Source organism: Myotis davidii, unplaced genomic scaffold, assembly GCF_000327345.1.
Source record: "Myotis davidii unplaced genomic scaffold, ASM32734v1 scaffold275, whole genome shotgun sequence".
NCBI classification, from domain to species: Eukaryota; Metazoa; Chordata; class Mammalia; order Chiroptera; family Vespertilionidae; genus Myotis; species Myotis davidii.
Genome location: NW_006286592.1, coordinates 549,342 through 572,096, shown reverse-complemented (window position 1 = coordinate 572,096; position 22,755 = coordinate 549,342). Strand labels below are relative to the sequence as shown.

General features: G+C 38.6%; 1 protein-coding gene across 1 annotated transcript in view; it reads right to left on the bottom strand.

The window, feature by feature from the left end:
- Nucleotides 1–517: 517 nt before the first annotated feature.
- LOC102774536 (thrombospondin type-1 domain-containing protein 7B) overlaps nt 518–22,755 on the bottom strand; it is a 250,599-nt gene continuing 228,361 nt past the window's right edge. The window contains exons 9-15 of the mRNA XM_015560291.1: nt 20,771–20,930; nt 19,505–19,678; nt 19,315–19,410; nt 16,785–16,867; nt 15,417–15,609; nt 12,189–12,276; nt 518–1,685 (exon numbers count right to left, since the gene is read on the bottom strand). Coding sequence (XP_015415777.1) covers nt 1,604–1,685; nt 12,189–12,276; nt 15,417–15,609; nt 16,785–16,867; nt 19,315–19,410; nt 19,505–19,678; nt 20,771–20,930 — 876 coding nt within the window. The 3' untranslated portion in view covers nt 518–1,603. The remainder of the gene's footprint in view (nt 1,686–12,188; nt 12,277–15,416; nt 15,610–16,784; nt 16,868–19,314; nt 19,411–19,504; nt 19,679–20,770; nt 20,931–22,755) is intronic.

Here is a 22,755-nt window from a genome sequence, read left to right as displayed (position 1 = left end):
TCTCTTGAACTACTACAAACAGTACTGAAAGTTTAGCTAAAGTGAACTAATAAAAGGGCAACTCTAGGAGTTGTTTCCTCAACCACACTATTGACAGAAGATGGTGTCTTTTTTAAGGACTCTTTTGTTGGAAGCATTGAAGTGTTACATGGTTAACAGAAGCCTTATAGCAAACATTCTCTATCTTGCTCATTGTATCACTTCTCTAACATTCCCATTTTCTGAGGTCTCTCGGGTCACGTACATGTCAGCATTTGCCTTATTATAGTTGTTTGTTCTAATATTGACTGAACTTTAAACATATCTTAAAAGCTACTTCTGTGTAATTGTGTTTTACTCAATTTTGCAGTTTGCTAGATAGAGCTGAGAATGTGGCGTAAAATTCCTTTTCTCTGTGATTTCAGCTTTCAACCTCTAAAACAATGAAACAGGGAAAGTGTTATTAAAGGTGTGTTTTTCAAAATAAGGGCACTTTAGAAATGAATAAATCTAGAAGAGTCAACTTCTCAGTCTCTTGAGCACTTTATTTGTTATAAATACAAGTCAATACCACAAGATGGCACCTTCTTACTTTCAACATCTACTATTACAAACAATTATCTTCATAAAAAGGTTTCAGCTTTTAATGTGTTTTAGATATTATTGAAACCTTATAAAAGCAAGACTTGCTATAAACAGGATTGGTGTTTGATGTATATTAAATGAGGTCAGATAATTAACTTCAAAAAAAATTATAAATTCAGATAAGAAAATTGAAATTACAAAAGCAGAGTTTGTCATCATTAAACTGAATTACAACTGTGTGATTAATGCTATATCTACGTCGCTAAGTTTTGTTAAAATGCAGTTTTAGTAATCAAATAATCTACCTCATTCTCCAATATGACCACCTAGTTCATTTGTACACCATCACACTCAATACACATTTCATTCAGAAACCACCCAGCTTTCATCTAGTTCGTCAATTATGCACACTCTATTTCTTTCAATAGATGCAACCCATGAAGTGCCATCATCCCCTGGCTACAAAACAAAATACAATATTCAAAGGTAAAAACTCAGAGAATTTCTGAAATGGCAGCCCATTCCCTCTGTGTTCATGAAAATAGTCAATGCAATTTGAAGGTCTCTGAACTAATGTAAACTCTAGAAAACTCAGTGTTGAAATATGGAAAGAATAAAGGTTTGCACTAATATAGTGCGTAGCAATGCAGTGTCAAACTCGCCATTTATAGTAAATGTCTTGATTGGACTTTCCTCTGGATTGTCATCATGCTGCAGAAGATAAAGATTACTCAAGTCTGTGGGAATTCCATCACGTTTTCTTCCTCCCTTTTCCAAAAGGGAAGAGAAGGATTTTCAGGTCCCTTGAGAAAATAAAAAAAATTAAACACACCCACAAACAACTTGAAATCAAAATGGCAGACTGAATAATCCTTGACTCCATATCCAAATGAAGTTGAGGCAATATTACTTTTGCAGTATTTGTATTCTGCCTAATACATCACACTGTGAGATTCCTCAAAAAACTGAGAAGTCTGAGAGCTACAAAAGAGAAAGCAGTTAAGGCAGTCGATGTCTACATTTGGATTTCCTTTTCAGGTTACATGTCTAAGTCTCCATCGTAGGCGAAGGTCAGAGGCTTCTGTTGGGCAGGTGTGCTTTGATGTGGTTTTGGCTTCTTGCTGCAAAGGGAAAAGAATTCCTGGGATAAAGAAAGTTCACAGAGCCCTGTCATCTGCCAAAGACAATTGTGAGGTTTAGAAATTCAATCAGCTCAATAACAAGATATTACTTTCTCTGACTTGGGGTTTTCTTACTTGTCTACTTTAATGCTATTTTTAGGAGAAGCTTCGTGCTTTCAAAATCTTAGAAATGGTTTAGTGGAAACAGTGAACTTGGTAGAGGGCTACTTTCTTTCTTGTGCCTTTGTATACACAGTCATGTGAACATCTGCGGCTCACTAATTCCTAAGTTATTGCAACCTTCATGTTGCAGATGTTTAACATCCTAAGCTGCCGGAGTAGGCAGAATCTGGGGCCTTATCCTGGTCTTGTTTTTAAGTAAACATTCTTCTGCTCTGGCCTGAAACTTGACATTTAGCTGCCAAGCCACCTGAGCATGTCAGGAAAATTAAGAGGAGCCTGCACCATGGAAAGCCATCCTCACCTGGTGTGTTTTACCTAAGGCCACCAACTTCGCCAGAGCTGCTGCTCCTCTGACAGAGAAGCTTAAATTGGTACCATTCCCAATTCACACAGTCATGCCCAACAACCTCCCTTACACTCTCTGATTGTTAGTATGGGTGAATCTCTGTGTTTATGAACATTTATAGTTTGAATTACGCCACACACTGCCCTACCATCCTGATTCCTTCTTCCTCAATGCCTTTGCTTTGCCCTGCCTCTAGAGCCCAGCTCTTTTGGGTTGTCCTCATTAGCAGGGAGCCATCTCACTCCCTGTCTCCAATTTATAGTGACATCTCTTATTAATTAAATAAATGCATACTTAGTGCTAAGCCCTTTGATGGGCATTTCACATAAAATATCTCAATAAATCCCTGAACAGCCCTGAGAGGGAGGCACTAGAATAATGGCTACTTTACAGAGAAAGATGAGAGAGGTTATTGACCCTCCCCCTAGTCACTGAGTGAGTGGCAGAGCCTGGATTCGAAGTAAGACTAACACCCAGACCTGTGCATTTACCCTCTTCAGCACATTCTCTCTCTACACATGCCATACTTAGGCATCTGGTAGAAACAACTTTATTGTGTGTATCTATAAGAGTGAATTTTATATTCTGAGTGAATTTAAATTAAAAACATGTTAATGTATACAATTCTGTAACATTTAGTACATTCACCATGCCCTGTAACCATCACCCCTATCTGGTCCGGGCACATTTTTAGCACCTTAAAGGGAAACTGCACCTACTAAGCAGTCTCTCCCCATCCTGCCCAGCAACCACCTACCAAGGGTCTGCCTCAGTGAATTTGTCTATGGAGGATATTTCACATAAATAGAATTATACTAAATGTGGACTTTTTCATCTGGCTTCTTTCATTTAATGCTTAAAACAGTGAATTTTATGATATGAACTTGACCACAGTTAAAAAAAGTTTGATAAAATTAAAATGGTTGTCAGGAGAATGTCCTAGTTTAAAATGCTCAAGTTCTAATTTAAGGAGAAAAACATTTTAAGGTTTGAGGCATAAAGCAACTTATAGGAGCTAAAGAGATAAATTAAAATGATTAAATAAACTATTACAAGAAATCAGAAATCCTATCAGTGCCCCCACCCTTACAGCTGCCAGGCAATGGGTGCTCAATGGACAGCTACACATTTTACATAAACTCTCTCAATAAATCCCAGAACAACCCTGAGAAGGAAGCAAATAGTTTCCAACCAGGGAAGTTGAAAGGCAGAAACATGCTTTAGAATTCTCAGCCTCCAATTTCCTGCTTCCCATGTATTTTCCACTTTTCCAAAAGGTATTTATTGTATAATTAGACAAGAAACATTCAATTTGACTTTATATTAATTGTATATTTGGATACATATATTCCAGTCGTTCTAGTCACGTTGTTGAGTCAGGCTCTTGTATAGAAAATGGACCCAGACTGAAACTGGGTCCTGAATACTCAAATCTGAAACATTTAAAGGGACTAAGAAACTACTCAAATAAGAGTTTAGGACAACTTGGAAGTGACAGCTTGTATACCACCCTGGGGGTTATCTTAATGTCAGAAAGAATACTTGGACATTCATCTGAAATGACAGTAGGGGTCCTCTCTCCTATTTTTTTTCCAGGCCAGGGGATGGGAGGGAGAAGAAATATAAGTGCTTTCAGAGAATTTCTGGCAATCCACTCTTAGTTGGCATTTGCTAAATGTAATTAGGCAAAGTGAAATGGAATTGCTGAGTTCTAGGGACTGGGGAAGAGATAGCTGGACCTTATAAAGAGATAGTAACATTTCCTTGGAGACAGCTAATATGGTCCAGCTATGGTGAGCTGGGCTTGGAAAATTCCACTCTAAATATTACACGATATTTTAATAGCAGTTTTCATGTAAAGAATTACAAACACTGTGTCTACCTCTAGAAGAAAAAGGGGAGGGGGGCTCCGAATACATAAACCTTGGATTTTTGTGGGCTGTGAGGTTTATTGGGAATCATTGTGACGGTCTCATTATATGATGAATTTTTCATATTGTGTACTCTATTGTCAGATACTAAAATAATAATTATGAATGTGTGAGACCTAAATTTTTTTTATAGTTTAGAAGTTCTCAAATGTTGGCAAACATTGAATATGGTGGTACTTTGTTGGGTAGCTGTGGCTTTGCAAAGCTGGGCTCGTCAAAAGCATGCTGAGAGAAGCTGAGTGGCAGGGTGCCCCCTGCAAAGCCAATAAACAGGAGGCCTTTCAATTTTTGTTTCTATTGCAGTTGACACACAATATTACATGAGTTTTGGGTGTACACTGTAGTGCTTGGATATTTACATAACTTAGAACTTGACCGCCCGATAACTCTAGTATCCATGTCACACCATATACAGTTATTACAATGCTGTTGATTATATTCCCCAGGCTGTGTTTTATGTCCCTGTGGCTATTTTTATAACTGCCAAGTTACACTTCCTAATCCTTTCAACTTTATCATCCGCCCATCTGGCAACCTTGAATTTATTCTGTGTATCTGACTTTTTTTCTATTTTACTTGCATGTTTATTTTGGTCTTTTGGATTCCATATATAAGTGAAAAATGTTTGTCTTTGTCTGAATTATTTCACTAACCATATTACCTTCTAGGTCATGCATGTTGTCACAAATGGCAAGATTATATTCTTTTGTATGGCTGAGAAAAAAAAAATATATATATATCGCATCATCTTTATCCACTCATCTATCAAAGGACACTTGGGTTGCATTCATATCTTGGTTATTGTAAATAATGCTGCAATGAACATAGGAGTGCATATATCTTTTTGAATCAATTTTTTGGGTTTCTTTGGATATGTTCCCAGAAGTGGGATTTCTGGGTCAAAAGGTAGTTCCATTTTTAATTTTTTGAGGAAACTCCATACTGTTTTCCACAGTGGCCACACAAATTTACAAACTCACCAACAGTTGTTTGTTGATTTAGTGACTATAGCCATTCTGACAGGTTTAAGGACATATCTCATTGTGGTGTTAATTTGCCCTTCCTTGATGATTAGTGACATTGAGTATCTTTTCATATGTATACTAGAGGCCTGGTGCACAACATTCGTGCACTGGGTGTGGGGTCCCTCAGCCCAGCCTGCACCCTCTTGCAGTCCGGAACCCCTCAGGGGATGTCTACCTGCCGGCTTAGGCCCGCTCCCTAGGGTCCTTAGCGCTGCCATGGAAGCAGGAGAGACTCCCGCCACTGCTGCTACGCTCACCAGCTGTGAGCCCAGCTTCTGGCTGAGCGGCTCCCCCTGTGGGAGTGCACCTACCACCAGGGGGCAGCTCTTGCATTGAGAATTTTCCCCTTGGTGGTCAGTGCATGTCATAGCAACCAGTTTTTCAGCTGTTTAGTCGATTTGCATATTAGGGTTTTATTATATAGGATTGGACATCTTTCTAAAAAATGTTTATTCTTGTCTTCTGCACATCTTTTCTTTAAACTTTATTTTTGTATGAAGTTGTGTGACTTCCTTAAACATTTTGGGTATTAACCCCTTAACAGAGATATCATTTGTGAATAACTCCCCCATTCAGTATGTTGTCTTTTTTTGTTGTTGATGGTTTCCTTTGCTGTGCAAAACATTTTTATTTGATGTAGTTCCATTTGTTTTTTTCTTTGTGTCCCTTGCCTGAAAAAAAGTATTACTAAACGTTATATCAGTTTACTGCCTGTATTTTCTTTTAAGTTTTAAGTTTATCTACACTAATAAAAGAGAAAAATGGTAATTGGCGTACGACGCTACCCTTTTCATTGGCTAATCAGGGCTAGATGCAAATTAACTGCCAACTCAGATGGCAGTTCACTGCCAACAAAGATGGAGGTTAATTTGCATATGTAGGCACAATGCAGGGAGGCGAAAGCGAAAGCAGGAAAAAGCCCCCTGCCACTGACGGTGATCGGAAACTCATTCTTTGAATGTTTGGTAAAATTCACCTGTAAAGCCACCTGATACAAGACTCTGTTGGTAGTTTTTCTTTTATTACTGATTTGATTTTGTTAGCAGTTGTTAGTTCTGATTTTCTGTTTCTTCCTGATTCAACCTTGAAAGATTGTATATTGCTAGCAATGTATCTATTACTTGTAAATTATCCAACTTGTTGGCATATTATTGTTCACAATTTTTCTTATAATAATTTGTATTTCTTGTTACTGCTACTCTGTGATTTTATTTATTTAGACTCTCTTTTTCTTGATGAGTTTATTGATTTTTAAAAAATCTTTTCAAAGAATCAGCTCTTGGTTTCATTAATCTTTTAAATTGTTTTAAGGCTTCAGTTTGTTTATTTCCACTCTTATCTTTATTATTTCCTTCAACTACTCATTTTAGATTTGTTAGTTTTTCTTTTTCTAGTTCCTTTAGGTGTTCAATGAGATTGTTTATTTGAGATTTTTCTTGTATTTCCCTCTGAGAACTGCTTTGACTATGTCCCATAGATTTGGGGTCCTCGTGTCTTTTCATTTGCCATGAGTTACCTTTTGATTTCTTCCGTAATCTCATTGTTAACTCATTAAGTGTTTCCTAGCATATTATTTAGCCTCCATGTGTTGGTTTTAGTTTATTTCTTTTAATAGATTTTAAATTTGATATCATTGTAATCAGAAACAGTTTGATATGAATTTAATCTTCGTAAATGTATTGTGACTTTTTGTGTGCATCTGAGTATGTGGTCTTCCCTGGAAAATGTTCCAGGTATACTTGAAATGAATGTATATTCTCCTGCTTTGGGGTGACATGTCCTAAAAACATCAATTAAGTAAAGCCACTGTTTCCTTGTTTATTTTCTGTCTGGAAGATCTATCCATTGATATCAATGGAGTATTAAAGTTTCCTGCTGTTACATTATTACTGTTGATTTCTCTATGTATGTCATTATTTGCTTTATATATTTAGGTACATAGATATTCATAAGAGTTATAGCCTTTTGTTGGATCGATGCCTTTATTATTAGAAAGAGTCCTTCTTTAAAAGTAAGATTGTAGCAGGAGATAACGTTTATTTAGTCTGATGGCTTTCATAAAATTTCCATTTGCATGAAATAACTTTTTTCACCATTTTACTTTCAGTTTATGCGGTTTTTATTTTTAATCTGAAATGGGTCTCTTGTAGGCAGTCTATGTATGGGTCCTGTTCTTTATCCATTGAGCTCCCCATGTCTTTTGATTAGAGCATTGAATACACTTAAAGCGATTATTGATAGATATGTGGTTATCCTCATCTTATTCTTTTCTGTAGTTCTTTTCTCTTGCTTTCTCATTCTTATTCTCATGCTCTCTTCTTTTGTATGTTCATGACTTCCCAAGTGTTGTGTTTGGACTTCTTTCTTGTGAATCATTTGTAAATTTTAGTTTGTTGTTACCATGTGCCTCATTTATACCAACATATATTTATTGATGTCTATTTTAAAATCACTACAAGTTTTACTCACCCCCTACGCTTTTGTTTTCATCATGATTTTTTTTTTACTTCTTTGATGTGTGTTTTCATTTGTTTATTCATTTATTGTTGTAAATTTACATAGTTTTTCTACTTTTGCCTTTAATCTTTGTTTTAGCATTATAGTTAGTTGATCTACTGCTTTTATTATTTGCTTTTTAAGTGAAATTTTTTTCTTTCCTAGTTTCTTACTCCTATTTTTTATCTTTTATTTTCTTAAAGAAGTCCCTTTATCATTTCTTGCAATACTGGTTTAGTGGTGATGGACACCTTTGACTTTTACTTTTCTGGTAAGCTCTTCATCTCTCCTTCAACTCTAAATGAGAGCCTTGCTGGGTAGAGTGACCTTGGTTCTAGGTCTTTGCCTTTCATCGCTGAATATTTTATGACAATCCTTTGGGGCCTGCAAAGTTTCTGTTGGGAAATCAGCAGATATTCTTATGGGAGCTCCCTTGCACACGACTGACTGTTTATCTCTTGCTGCTTTTAAGTTTTCCTTGGTCTTTAGCTGTTGGCATTTTAATTATGTGTCTTGGTGTGGGCCGCTTTGGGTCCATCATGTTTGACACTGTCTTGCTTCCTGGACTTGTATGTTTGCTTTGCCAGGTTAAGGTTTCCAGTCATTAGATCTTCAAATAGGTTTTCAATCCCTTGCTCTCTTTCTTCTCTTTCTGGTACCCCATGATGCAAATTTTGGTACTTTTGATGGTATCCCAGAGGTCCTTTCAACTACCTTAATTTTTAAAACTTCTTTTATTTTTGCTGTTCCAATTTGGTGTTTTATGCTTCCTTGTCTTCCAAATCATTGATTTAATCTGCTTCATGTAATCTGTTGTTCACTCCCTCTAAGGCAGCTGTTCTCAACCTGTGGGTCGCGACCCCTTTGGGGGTCAAACGACCCTTTCACAGGGGCCGCCTAAGACCATCCTGCATATCAGATATTTACATTACAATTTATAACTGTAGCAACATTACAGTTATGAAGTAGCAACGCAAATAATTTTATGGTTGGGTCACAACATGAGGGACTGTATTTAAAGGGCCAGAAGGTTGAGAACCATTGCAAGTCTAAGGTATTCTTCATTTCAGTTACTGTATTTTTCATGCCAGACTGGTTCTTTTTTCATGGTTTTTCTTCTTTGTTGAAGTTTCCATTTGAGATTTCTTATTCTTTCCTTAAGTTAATTGATCATACTTACAACCTGTTTTTTGAGTTATGTTTCTGGTAGATTGCTTGACTCCTTCACATTTAGTGTGTTGTTTTTTGTTTTGTTTTGTTTGTTGCTTTGTGTTTTTTTTCTGGAGTTTTACTCTCTTCTTTAATTTGGGACATGGTTATTTGTCTCCTCATTTTGGCTGCCCCCCTGTTTGTTTCTATATTTTGGGTAGATCTGCTACATCTCCCAGTCTCCACAGAGTGGCCTTATGTAGTAGGTGTCCTGTGGATGCCAGCAGCACATTCTCCCTTATTACCTGAGCCAGGGGTTCCAGAGTTGTCCCTTGTGTGTATTCTCCTGCTGTAGTTGAGCCTTGATTACTGTTAACATAACAGTGGGTGGGATTGACTCTCATGCTGACTAGCTGCGAGGGCTAAGATGACAGTGGACAAGCTGTCCTTTTTGTTTGAGGATAACCCCTTGGAGATGGATTTGCTATAGCAGGGTACTGATGCCTGCTGAGTTTATACTTGGTGTGTCATTTTTGGAGCTGGTTGCAGGGTGCTCTGAAGCTGGACAGGAGGGGTGTTGGTTCTGCCCTTCCTTGAGGCAGGCCAAGATCAGCCTTGGCATGGGCCCACCCTGGGGCCATGTGGGAGCAGCTACAAAGGGATCTGCAGTTGGTCTCCACCTGTGCTGGGTTTGGAGGTGCCATGCTGTGAACAAAGGCAGGCTGCCACTAGAGTGGTATTAAGTCAGCTTCACAAGAAACACACTGCATGCCACGGCTAGCTGTAGCTTGTTTGGACCTTTGAGAGATTTTAGGAAAGTCAGCGGCAGAAGCTGAGACAGTCTGTTTGTGTAGAAAATCCACTGAAAGAGGTTCAGGCCAGTCTCAATGTGGCTTCTTTATATTTTTAGTTATAGGACTTCTGTTCAGCTCGACTGCAGATGATCCCCAATGATGGTTCTTCTATAATTTAGTTGCAATTTTGATGTGTTCATGGGTGATGTGAGCACAGTATTTACCTACTCTGGCATCTTGACCCAACTTCCCCAGGAGACTTTTCTTTAGAGCAATGGTTCTCAACCTTCCCAATGCCACGACCCTTTAATACAGTTCCTCATGTTGTGGTGACCCCCAACCATAAAATTATTTTTGTTTCTACTTCATAACTGTAATTTTGCTACTGTTATGAATTGTAATGTAAATATCTGATATGCAGGATGTATTTTCATCATTACAAATTGAACATAATTAAAGCATAGTGATTAATCACAAAACAATATGTAATTATATATGTGTTTTCCGATGGTCTTAAGCAACCCCTGTGAAAGGGTCGTTCGACCCCCAAAGGGGTTGCGACCCACAGGTTGAGAACTGCTGCTTTAGAGTTCTTGTTCCCTATATTCATTAAAAGTGCATTTTATTTTTATACATATCTCACCTCAATTTTGTTATCAGAAAAGCTATGATCACCTCACTCACCATAAATTAGGACCCAGAAATGCTGCCACATAGGCCACCACCAGTTACCTCTACTAGTAATCCATCATGCAACCTGGCTGTAAGAGATCATTGACTGACACATTTTAAAGTGACCTCTTCCACAGTCATTTGCATCTTAGCAAAATATAAAGCCATTCAGCCAGAAAAGTGAGCTCATTATAAACTGACAGGCAAGCTGCTAGCAGTTCTCAGCACAGTTGAATTTAAGCCACAAGGACTCATCGTCAGGCCACTGGAGATTAAATAGTTTGTTGAAAGCCAGAAACTGTCTGTTGTTTAGGCCGACCCTCTGGAAGTGGGGGCACCGCTCTCAAAGTTCAGCAGAATAAAAGCCCATTTGCTGAGTTGTTCTGAACAAGGCGGAATGGATGTCATTATCTGGAGTAACTTCCAGGTACTATGTCTGGATTAACTACAAACTCACCTAGTGGCCATCCCCATTAATTACTTCATAGATCTTTATTGCCAGGGGAGGTGGAACATCGGCAATATTTCAAAAACTTCAAACACTAATGGTAGAGATACACAGTAGTTTCTGAATAAAGTGGTTCTTAAGAAGACTATTTTTCTTCTGTATTTTCTCAAAAGCATTTCCAAAATGTATTATAAATTGCTGTCGTCTAAAGTATACACCTAAAGACCTGGCATATTATAGCAGTTGTTTTGTTTTAAGCCTTTTATTTTGGGAAGAAAATATAAAATCCTGAAAACTGTTCTCCTCTAACTCTTTTGCAAGCTATTTAATAGAATTATATGTTTGAATTCTTTAGGCAATTCATCGGTAAGGGCATATGCTATGGGTTTTGATATCAATTAGATCTTTTCCCAGGCCTTTACCTTAATTCACTTAGAAATCAAGAAGCTCTAAAATAAGTGGAAGCAGTAAACACTGCTTTCTGTCTAAAGACATTTTAGGATTACTTAAGAAAAAGAAACTATGGAGACTGGACAGAGCATATGCTCTGGGGTTGGGCAAAGCCAGAGTAGATTTTACCAGGCTGATGACCTCAGGTGTATTAGTGAACTTTCCTGAGGGTCATTTACTCTCTTTTAAATGGGGACGGTGATAGCAACATCTCATTAGATTATTGTGAGGACTGACCAAGGCAATCTATTTAAAGTACTTTGTTTGACATACAAATATTAGACATTTTTCCTGACACTTGTCTCTAAAATTAATGAGCAATATATTACTTGTTGTACTTATCTACTCATTTATTCATCCACTTATTCCTTTGTTCAATACACATTTATCAAACTCGTGCTCTGAAAAATATGTCAATAAAGTACAGTAATTATAACTCTTCTCCTCCTTCTCACAAAGTCCTGGAGGGTTTGGTAGAGGAGGAAGATGCTTGTACAAATAACTCCGATACCAGTGAGGGGTACATGTCACAGCAGGGAGGCATGGCAAGTCATTCTAGATGAATGGGATATAAGGAGTAAACCATGGAAGCAGAAGCCTCCCTTTGAAATTGAAAGTTCAATCCTAAGTTGTTTTTTTTAATATAAAATTTTAAGAACTAGAATTATTTAGAGTAATGGTTTTCAGCTTTGGTTGCGTATTAGAATTACTTGAGATACTTTAAAAGATCTAGATGACCTGGCCACACATAAGACTAAATAAGAAATCTCTGGGGCTGGAACCCGAGTATCAGTCCCTTGGAGTGGCGGGAGATGCCAGTGAAAACAGCTGCCAAGCTGGAAGCTACTGAGAAAAATTAAAATAAGAACGTTATTTCAAATGAGAATAATAAAGATAATGGTCTCCCACTCAATTTTACTGTTGATGATTATTTTGTCGGGTAAATGATCCTGACATTTTTCTTCTTAGTATAACATGCTACCCATATAAACTAGTAATTAGTACTTACCAAACAAGGTAGGAAGTAAATACTAGGAAAATCATGATAAGAAAACCACCACCTGAAACACCATAAACCCAGATTTTCACTCGGCCATCTGTTTAAAATAGAGATAAAGTAACAAGCTTAGCATACAACATTTTTATTTCTCATCTGAATTTCTGAGTCTTGCACAAGTCATAAACAGAACACCCAATTGTGACACCTATCAAATGTTAGATCGTCTATCAAAACTTTCACAGTGCCAAAGAAACACTGGCAATCATTACTTCATAAAATCCAGCAACTGGTAAACTATTTTTGAATTTATTTTCATGTGTGTATTGTCTTATACATGTAATCCGTCTTGGCTACATAAATAGACCGAGAAAATACATGGTCTCTTTATTAAGAAACAGTCTGCATGCAAAGAGAATCACTATGCCTGTTTTTGGTGACTTTGCTTCCTGAATAATGTTGAGTGACCAAGCAAGCTAATCTATTTACCGAATTATTATAAAATTATAGCCATCTGTGTACATATAGGCATGGTTTTGGATTTGATTATTTGCTAAATTTAAAGGAAAATAGATTAACCAAATGGTCTGATCATTGGAACGCTATCTCATTTTACTAAGAGATAACTCTGACTTGTATCTGGAACTCTAAAATTTTATGTGAGCATAGAGTTAACTAAAGTCAGAATTGGACTGGCAAAGGAACTGTATTCCTTTCTGAAAGATATTCACACACAGACAGGGTTGTTATATTAGATGAATGTAATTAACTGCAGGCTTAAAAAACTACTTTAACATCTAATTCTAAATGCTCCGTAGGATAAAAAACAATAAAAATTTGTTGAAAATACTTCTTTAGAATAAATTCATAATATGTTCAATTATATTATGACCATCTATGGTAATTTTTGACACTTTCAAGCATCAATCTGGTTTCAGGATGAGGTTTCAATGTATTAATGCTATTTTTCTATGGCCGAAAATCTTTTTACAAAGCTTTGATTTTGATCTCTTTGAAACACTAATGATGAAATTCCCCAGTCTGAGTTTTTTACTATGACAATTTACAAAAGCCTTCCCTGAGTGAGAATGCACCTTTAATCTCCTACCCCTAAGCCTAAGGGAGTTGAAGTATTAGGAGAATCCAATGCTTTTAAATCCCCAGGGCAGAGGTATGTGGTCCATGGCCTTTAAAAGCATATTCCTTAAAAAGGAATTAATATAATTTTTATAATAACATTATGGATAGGGCCAAATTTCAAACTATTAAAAGATGTGTAGTGAAAAATAAGCCTGTCTGCCCCTCTCTCTGAGTTTCTGACCCAAGCGCTATCACACTATCACTGTTACCAGTTTCCTTGGGAATCATTTCAAAGTTGTTTCTACATATGCAAGCATATGTATACACAAACACATTTTTTTAAAAGACACAAATTTTATATATATATATATATATGTCATTCCCTTTTGATTTGCACATATTTTCACTCTATTTCATAAACCTATTTCATTCTTAATATATCTGACATATTGCATAATTGTATTATTTTTTCCCATTTATCCTATTTACACATATTTATGGTATTTCCACTCATTTGCTATAGAACAAGCAATCGTGTAATGGGTAGCATTTACATACTTATTTGGTATAAGAATATATATTTGTATGATGAGTTGCTAGGAGAGAAATTTTCAGTCACAATGCATGATCTGAATTGCCAGATGCCCTCCTAGAGGTTGATCCAATTTATATTCTCATCATGAAGACCTCTTTTCCAAAACTAAATATATATATATCATATATGCTTATATACATACACACAGACACACATGTGTATTTGCATCTATCTTACTGATGCTTTCATTTGATTCCTCAAAGGTTAAGGACCTTACTTGTGGATTTGAAGACTCATTACCTAGAACCTCACCCTCATTCTCTTCTGAAATATGGTCTACAAACAACAGGTGAATATGGCTACCTTTCATTTCACGTATCCTTCAAAGAACTTAGTCACAATGTGAATAAGATTTAAAACACACACACATATGGAATGCCCAGACATCTAGGGGAATCAAAATTGAGTTAAGATATTGTAGTCATCCTTAAAAATTGGTTGAGGACTATACATCTTGTTTCTCCCACCAGATCTAGGGGTTTTGGGGCTGGGCTCTGGTTTTTGCTTCATTTAAGCACATCATTAAGGCACTTTGGTCCAGCAACGGCCTAGGGTCTGGAAGGAAAGTAGCCAGGGTATATTTTGCCTGAGCTTTTGTTTTTTACTTCTCCCTGCCCCATCAGCTATGCCACTTTGCTCAGTTATTAGCACCATTTTGTTTCTTAGAAGAGGCATGTGTGGCAGGCAGAGTATCCCGCGTTCATTTTCTGCTCACTTTACAAGGTGGGAAGCAGAGACCAGTGCTATGTAAAGGCCTGAAGGACCTGCCTTTCAAACCTGGCCATCACTTCCTAGTGGTGTGACTTTGGTAAAATTAATTTGTGTGGGAAGTTTTAGACTCCTAATATCTAAAATGTGAATAATAGCATCTCATTACATTGCAAGAACAGGATGAGAAGATTCATGCAACATAGTAAGCACAGACCCACAGGGTACATGGAAGCATCTAATAACTTTTCATTCCTGTTCTTAGTAACCACCGATTCCTGAGCCCTGCAGGCCTGACACTGTGCTACTACCCTCAACAGTCCTACAGGGCCGGTGCCTCTGGATGGATCTCAGTAATGAGGAAACAGGTCCATTGAGGAGAAGAAATTACACTCAAAACAGGCACATTCTGAGCCATGACAGCAACGAGGTCTGTCTGCCTTTGACCACTGCCTTTGCTTCTCTGGTGTTGCCCAAACCAGATGAGGTCCTTGGACATTTCCTAAGGTATTTTCATGTTCTGGAGAATCTATTCCACCTTTTGATTTTAATTTAAATTACATACACAAATTCACAGTTGTAGATAGTTTATAATGAACAAATATTTTTCAAGGTTAATATTTTGGTTATTTCATTATCTCTTAGACTGAAGTTGGCAGACTTATCCTCAACAATCTATGAAAATTTATAATTTAAAGGAGATTGTGCATTATCCACCCAATGTTCCAATTTGGGAAACCTTGCATGAGACCATGTTGCCTTTTCCTCCATTCTTTCAGTCATGAATATTGGTCACAATATAAACCCTAATCTCCCATAAGAAAACTTACATTTCTTAACACATAACTGAAATGTACCTGGATCCAGGGGCTGAATAGACCATCCTTTAAAAATATCATGTATTTTTGAATTCACAGGTCTGTTCTTCCCAGCAAGGTTTTTCACATGAGCTTTTCTATCCTCCGAGCCAGGGACTTTCATGCAGTAATCCAGAAAACCATTCGATCTCATTATCTCCGTATAACCCTTCTCACAACCACAGACGCCGCCCTACAGCAGAAACAATATTTTTATGATTACTCGTTGAGTTGTGTAGACAAAAAATAACAAGTGTTGAAATCAGTTGATATTTGCATATGTCATGGCAATTTCTGTGTGTGTTTTTTTTTCCAGCAACAGTCTTGCCAAAGAGAGGAAAATCCAATAATTCATCTTTCTGAATTCCAAAGTCAACCCTTACATAAATCATCAGCTTTTTTCTAGTGATTTACAATTCTGACACCTTGCAAATATGAAATCACAATTATTTGTCAAGTGAGGGTATTAACTACACCCTTTTCTCTCTTGTGGAGATGTTTAAGGCATCTGATCAAAATATCCTCAACTCTTCCCCCATCCCCAGCTGTTTAGATTCCTGCCCACTCACTTCAACCTGTCCTTGATACTGAGAAGCAAAGCAATAGGAATTATGTGCATATCTTCTTGGAGTTATGTGCTCCTTGAGCTCTATTGCTGCTCCAGCTGCCGAATGTCTCTCTCACCTGCTACCCTTGACCAATAACTGGTCTGAACTACCTCCCTGCTTGTAGGCTTGGCTCTGCCCTCAAGGAGGGCAGCCCAAGGGGAGAAAAACACAAAGGCACGTGTGAGAAGAAACCTGTTTCAGGAACATGACATAACTTTAAAAATTCTATGTGCATTGCACATTTTTCCATAATTCCTGAGCAGTGGTAGATGGGAGAATGATTTCTGCTTTAAAATGTATATACACGTTCATATATGTGTGTGTGTATATGAATGTGCACACACATACTTTTTATTTATAGGTATTTTACTTAAAATGGACTAAAAATTTACACTATACTATTTATAGTGTAATCAATTTAACATTGAACACATACAAACATGCATTTATAATAACTTTCAAAATAATGTAGGTAGATGAAAGGCTAAGAATCAAGAAATAAATAAATGGAGAACAATTATTGGTAAATAGAGCTAATATAAATTAGATATCTGAAAAACAGATTTCCCTATAGGCAGATTTATAGAAAAAGACTGCCTGCAAAGAGTTCCTTAATCACTGTGATTACTCCAGCAAACACCTCTAGATGGTATCGTGGGCACATGGAGCTGCTGGTTGCTCCAGTGACTGGAAGGCATCCAGCCGCATGTGTGCAACACAGCAGTTAACACCCCGGTGGGCGTCTCCTGCAAGGACTCACCTGAGTGCAGTAGGAGAAAGGTTTTCTGCAGGCTGGACTGCACTGTCGAATCGCCGCAGGCCGTGCCTGAGGGGAGCAGCCTCCTACAAAGGAAATCCCGTCGTCATTTGCAGATTTTTCTATGATAAACATTACAAAACAGTTTTTCTCTCTCTGGCACTGGCCACTTTGTAACAGTAGTATTATTATTTTTTAAATCCGTTTGCTGACATGTGGCCCTGTCTTACTTTATTGATTACTCCAGGATGGATGGATAGAGATGGGAGGCTGCTCACAGAAGCTATTTATAGATTTTTTATACCTGCTGCTGGCAGTAGGATTCCCTCTTATGGCTATGCTTGAGGGTGATGTCTATGAGTGCCAGCATCAGTAAAAGAATCGGTGACATCTCAATTTAAGTTCAGGAGCATAAAATGCATCAGCTTGAGACTTATTCTACATATATTTTCCTTCAGTCCTGGAGGACACCCCTATCCCCGCCCCCCAGGCACTGGGCCAGTTCCCAACAGCCACATGCTAAAAGAAAGCCACTAATCAATGTATGCACCAGAATATCAAACACTTTGGCAACATTTTAAACATATTTCAGGATATGCATACCCTTTGACCTCCCTCCCCCCTCACACACACACCCGCTGACCCCCACACTTATTTTGAAGAGCAAATGTAGAAGCACCAGGAAGGGAAATCATACATATGATCTGGTATGTATAGTACTTGACACAGTAATTGCATATTTGTGAGTAAGTGGATAGAATGATGCACACTTCTATAATCTGAAAATCACTTGCCTTCTTGGATTCCATGTACTAAGCAAAGAAGGTGCATAATATTTGAGGGCAGTATTTAAACCTTATTTATAATTTTGCTTGCATTTATAGACTGTAGCCTTTACCTGACTATAATTGTTAACCAGTTATAGTTTGATTTTGTAACTAGTAAAAGCTTTGGGCATAAGGCAGTGTAGAGAACAGTCAGAACACTTCCCCTGAGAATGAAGCAGATAAGTTCTCACTGTTACTTGGAAAAGAAAATAATCCACACAAAAATTAAAAGACAACCACACTCCAGAATTAGCCCTTTGGTGTGGTTATTAATTGGGGCATTAGTGGCAATAACCACATAGTCCTGTTGCTACCAGTTGAGTTTGGAAGGGGTGTTGTCCACTCTTTAAAGCGGCAATGTCCAAAGTGCAGTGTGTGGGCCCCTGTAGGAGGGCATCGCTAGGGAAGAAAATGTTTGAATTTATCTAGTTTATATAACACTTTTAAGAATGAAATTAAGCTCCAATAACACTTAGCAGATGATGCGAGTAAGCTGAGCTCATGCATCAGGTGTCCACGTGTGCTCTGTGCGGAGAATTTGTAGTGCGGCGGCGCCACTTTAACTCTCAGCATATTGCAGAGTGTGTGATGCTTTCTGTGTTCCTGGTAAGGCTGATTTACAATATATTTAGTTTTAATAACTGATGAAATGTATAAGTAGCTTAAAATAAATTAGTGTATGGATAAATTATGGATTAAAGGAAATACCAACAATGCAAAAACACACGTACAAGGAAAAGACAGAGCTGACCCTCCTATTCCTACAGAAGAATAGACGTTCTCCCTAGAATAAGTGTTTTGCCATCCCAGTACTAAGTAAAAATAATGGCAATTTACTCTGATAAGAAGGCATAAAAAACCTTTAAAATTATAGAGAAGACTGGACTGTAGATCAAATTGTATCCATCACCATGAATGAGGAACACTTCCTCCATCTAAATTTATATATTAAATAGTAACATGGAAAAGACTAAAATCTCAGAGGGAAGGAGGGGTAGGTGAGAGGGAAGAGATCAACCAAAGAACTTGTATGCATATATGCAAACCCCATGGACACAGACAACTGTGTCATGGGGGGCAGGAGGCAGGTGTGGGCTAGAAGGGGTCAAATGGGAAAAAAGGGGGACATCTCTAATACTTTCAACAATGAAGACAAATTTTAAAAATAGCAATCATGTCTAGCACAATCTTCAAAAACTAAGCTTCCAGCAAATATATGCATCTATAATTTGTAGCAAATTTTTGTACCATTAGAAAATATGATATTTTAAATTTTTATATGTCCTAATATACTCTTTTAATTTAAATTTCTGTGCATTTTATAATATATAAGCATATGATATGATTTATAAACATGATATGTTGAGATAAGTCCTCAAAAACTTTTTACTAAGAAGGTACATGATTTAAAATTTTAGAGACAATTGTTTTAAGTTGGCATCTGTCTTTTCCAGTCTTTCTCAGATAATAATATTTGAGAGAAAATTATTGTGTTTCAGCTTACTGCTTTAAGTTGTCTGATGGGTCTTCAAATATAATTGTTTGCTTTCTGAGATGCACAGGTCTAATGACAATGGGCCAAGAGGATAATCAAAGGCTGTCTGTTCAGTGTCACCTGGCTTATAATTTGTAAGCGAATTCTCTTCACAAACGGCAACACTCAGAGATCGTTAGGAAGCACCCACATGAATCTGAGGGAGGAATACCTGTGACATTCATGCCATCTGAACGCTGGCACCATACGGTTCGTTCATTATTATTCCAAAGACTTGCTTTCCACGTATAGTGATAGCACTTGCCTCCTGCAAGCAGACATGACAACAGCGGTTCCATTATCCCCGACATAAGAATAAGCTTCAGCAATCAAAGCCAAGAACTGAAAAGTGCTCTTGGTACCTGTACAAGGACGTGTTTCTAGAACCTGCTGGGGGCAGCTGTCTTGGTTTTCAAAAGACTGAATTATAAATGTCCTTGACCTAGATTGGCGGCCCATGGTCTCCAAGCTTCTTCCATCGATGCAGGTTAATTCACACGTGCTCCACTCCGACCAGCCCGTGAGATGACAGTCTCCTGGATGGGTGTGCAGTACAGAGCGGGGGCAACAGCATGGGAACTGGCACTTGACAGCATTTACATGGACAGGGCTCACGGGAGATTGTTGGCGGTGCAGTGATAGGGGTGAGTTCCGTAGGCCAGACATTCTACTTTGACGAATTTTCTAATTAGAACGTACTCAGAATGATGAAGTAATTGATGGTTTAGTCTATTTTAGAAAGATAATGCCAAAACTAGATTGGCATTGCTTTGCTTCAAATCATAGTCATATCTAGAGAACACTACACATCTGCTAGTGATATAAATTTTTTAAAAAGGGAGATATAGAGGTTAAATAACTAAGTTTTCAAAGAGCAGCATAGCATTATAAAATTGAGGTTCACTGAAACCATAAAAAGATAATAAGTTGGTTATTAAAGTGGAATATCTTTGGGCCTAAAGAATGTCACATACACTAAACACATGCATTTATGTGTATTTATGTGTATATGTGTACAAAAGCATATGTTTACATACATGCACATGTATTTTACATGTCATACTATGAGGATATATTAAACCACCTTAAACTTATGCCATATATTCTAAGTTATTAGAATTAAAATAAATTCATACATTTTATGCAACTAATAATGCCCTTCATGGTTACATAGAACGTGGCTGTGTGCAGAATGCTTTCATAGACATGTAGCCCTATTTGTCCCCACCACGCCATCCCCCTGAGGTTCATCTACTCATGGATTCAGTCACTAGTTTTGGAATAATGGAAATGTGCTGTCAGGTCAGGTATTGTTAACACATTCTCTAGATGGAGCAACCATTGCTTAAAGGGTGAGACCATATGTCCCGGGGAAAATACCAGGGAAGTGATAGAGACAAGATTCCAACTTAGCTCTTAAATTTCGAAGTCCTGGGTTTTTTCCCCTCTTGCCTCCATTTCCAGCATATTCCAAAAGTTATAACCAAAATTAAAAATTAATTAAGGTTAATAAAAACCTTCAGTTTTGACTAGATAGAGCTTCTTCAGGAAAAAAAAAACAACAACACCTAATAGAAAATAAATAAGGTCATCATGGAGGGCACTCCCCATTGTCTGAGGCTGCATACCTGGGCAGGGCACAGAACACAGCTGCTGCAGGGTACCATCCTGCCAGGGCACTTCTTTACACTGGGCATCGTCCACACGTACAGCGGAGCTAGCGACCGAGCCATTGTGGACCACACAGGAGAGGCTGCGGATCTGGACTCCCTCCCCACAGTCTCCACCCTGGGAGAGGAAAGGATACTGTCAGGATCACCCAAATAATTAGTAGCTCAGTTTTGGCTCATGCTACCTTTTGCTAAAAGAAAAAACAACAACAACGAAAAGGTAAACCCCAGTTGAATATTTCAGCAACTTCCTCCTCCTCAGAGTTCTCTTTCAATTCTTGGCAAAGCATCACTAAACAATTCTTTGAGAGCTAATAGAGAAGCTGAAGAAGAAATGCAAATTTATGCCGTGGAATTTCTGTTCTCAGAATATGACCATTCATTCTGGAACTCAGCTAGAATTGACTGAAAAAAAAAACACCATTCATAATTTGTCTAGGTGTGTGGGATAAAATGGCCCAGAATCTATCATCACCCCTCCCCCAGGAGAGCATGGAGAGCCATGGACCATAAATTCCTCTTACACGTTTTCTCTTGCTGGCAACTCAGTACTTGTCATATGGATTAGGTTGGGGTTTCCCATGCAACAGTGATTTTCTCTATTGCCATGAATTGTTTTCCCAGCATGCCTTCTGTGATGAATAGTGTCCTTTGAATATATTTACAAAGCCCACTCTGATTATTCCTGGCAATTAGAAAAACATTACATGGTCTCACAGGAAGAGAAGCTTAGAATTGAAAGGCTCTTAGTGGGCGTCTGGCCCACGCATCTGCCTGATGAAAGGTTTCCGACTCGAACACCTGTCAGGTACTCCTGAGAGGAGCGGTCTTTCCTCAGCCCTAGTCAGGTGCTCATACTTCAAACAGAATTCCATTGGATATTTTGATAACTTAGGTGATAGCTCTCTCTCTGCACCAATAGCTTGAAAAACCAAGCCTAAGGGCAACTTTTCTGCTAAGGAGCTGAAATCCCAGGAGGGCAAGAGTGAGGCTAAAATAACTGAAGCAAGAAGGGAAGGGAAGGAAAGTGAGTATAAGGTAGTGTGACCATGCTGGCCTCCCTTCCAAAGTCAGCACAGCTGCTTTCTTGGTCGCCTACATCCTCCTTCAGACAGGCCACGTGGTGTCACCATGCCACGGTTCCACCCATGGTGGGCGAGAGAGGAAGAAGGCAAAGGCATTTAGATGCCAGTTCCTCCTCGGATCCTCTTCTCATCCATCAGCTTTCATCCTAGGGAGTATTCACTGCTCTGCGCTCCCAAGGTGTGCTGCTCCGTTTGCACTAAGTCCAGAAGTTGACAGAAGAGCTAGAGCCTTTCTGACTACTGCTGGTGTGATTGAGGGGGGACAAGGAGAGAGCCAGAGGGAGGGGGAGAAAAGGGGTGTAAGAAGGCACTGAGGGAGAGTGCTGGAACCCTGCACACTCCCGTAGTCATGAATGACATGCTGCATAATCCATTATTAGGGAGCAGCATGGTAACTGCTCTGCACTGGGCAACTGGATTTCACCTCCTTATCCCTTCTCCACCACAGGGCTCAGAAACTGCATTGCCCAGGCCTTGGAGCTACGGTGGCTCTTGCAGTGTCAGGAGCAAGAAAGGTCAAGGTGGTCAGCCAAAGCAGTCAGTTCAGTGTTCTGGATGTGCAACAGGTTATCCGGGGCTGATGGGCCTGTGGAGCCCCACCCAGGTTAAGGCACAGTTCGTGTCAAAGCAGGTGGTAAGTAGACCACTGGAGGTGCAGGAGGGCACACGGTGGCTGCCGAGACACATTCTTCATATAAGAAAGTTAGGGTTCAGCCCTATCTGGTTTGGCTCAGCGTATAGAGCGTAGCCTGTGGACTCAAGGGTCCCGGGTTCGATTCTGGTCAAGGGCACATGCCCGGGTTGCAGGTTCAGTCCTCAGTAGGGAGCATGCAGGAGGCAGCCAATCAATGATTCCCC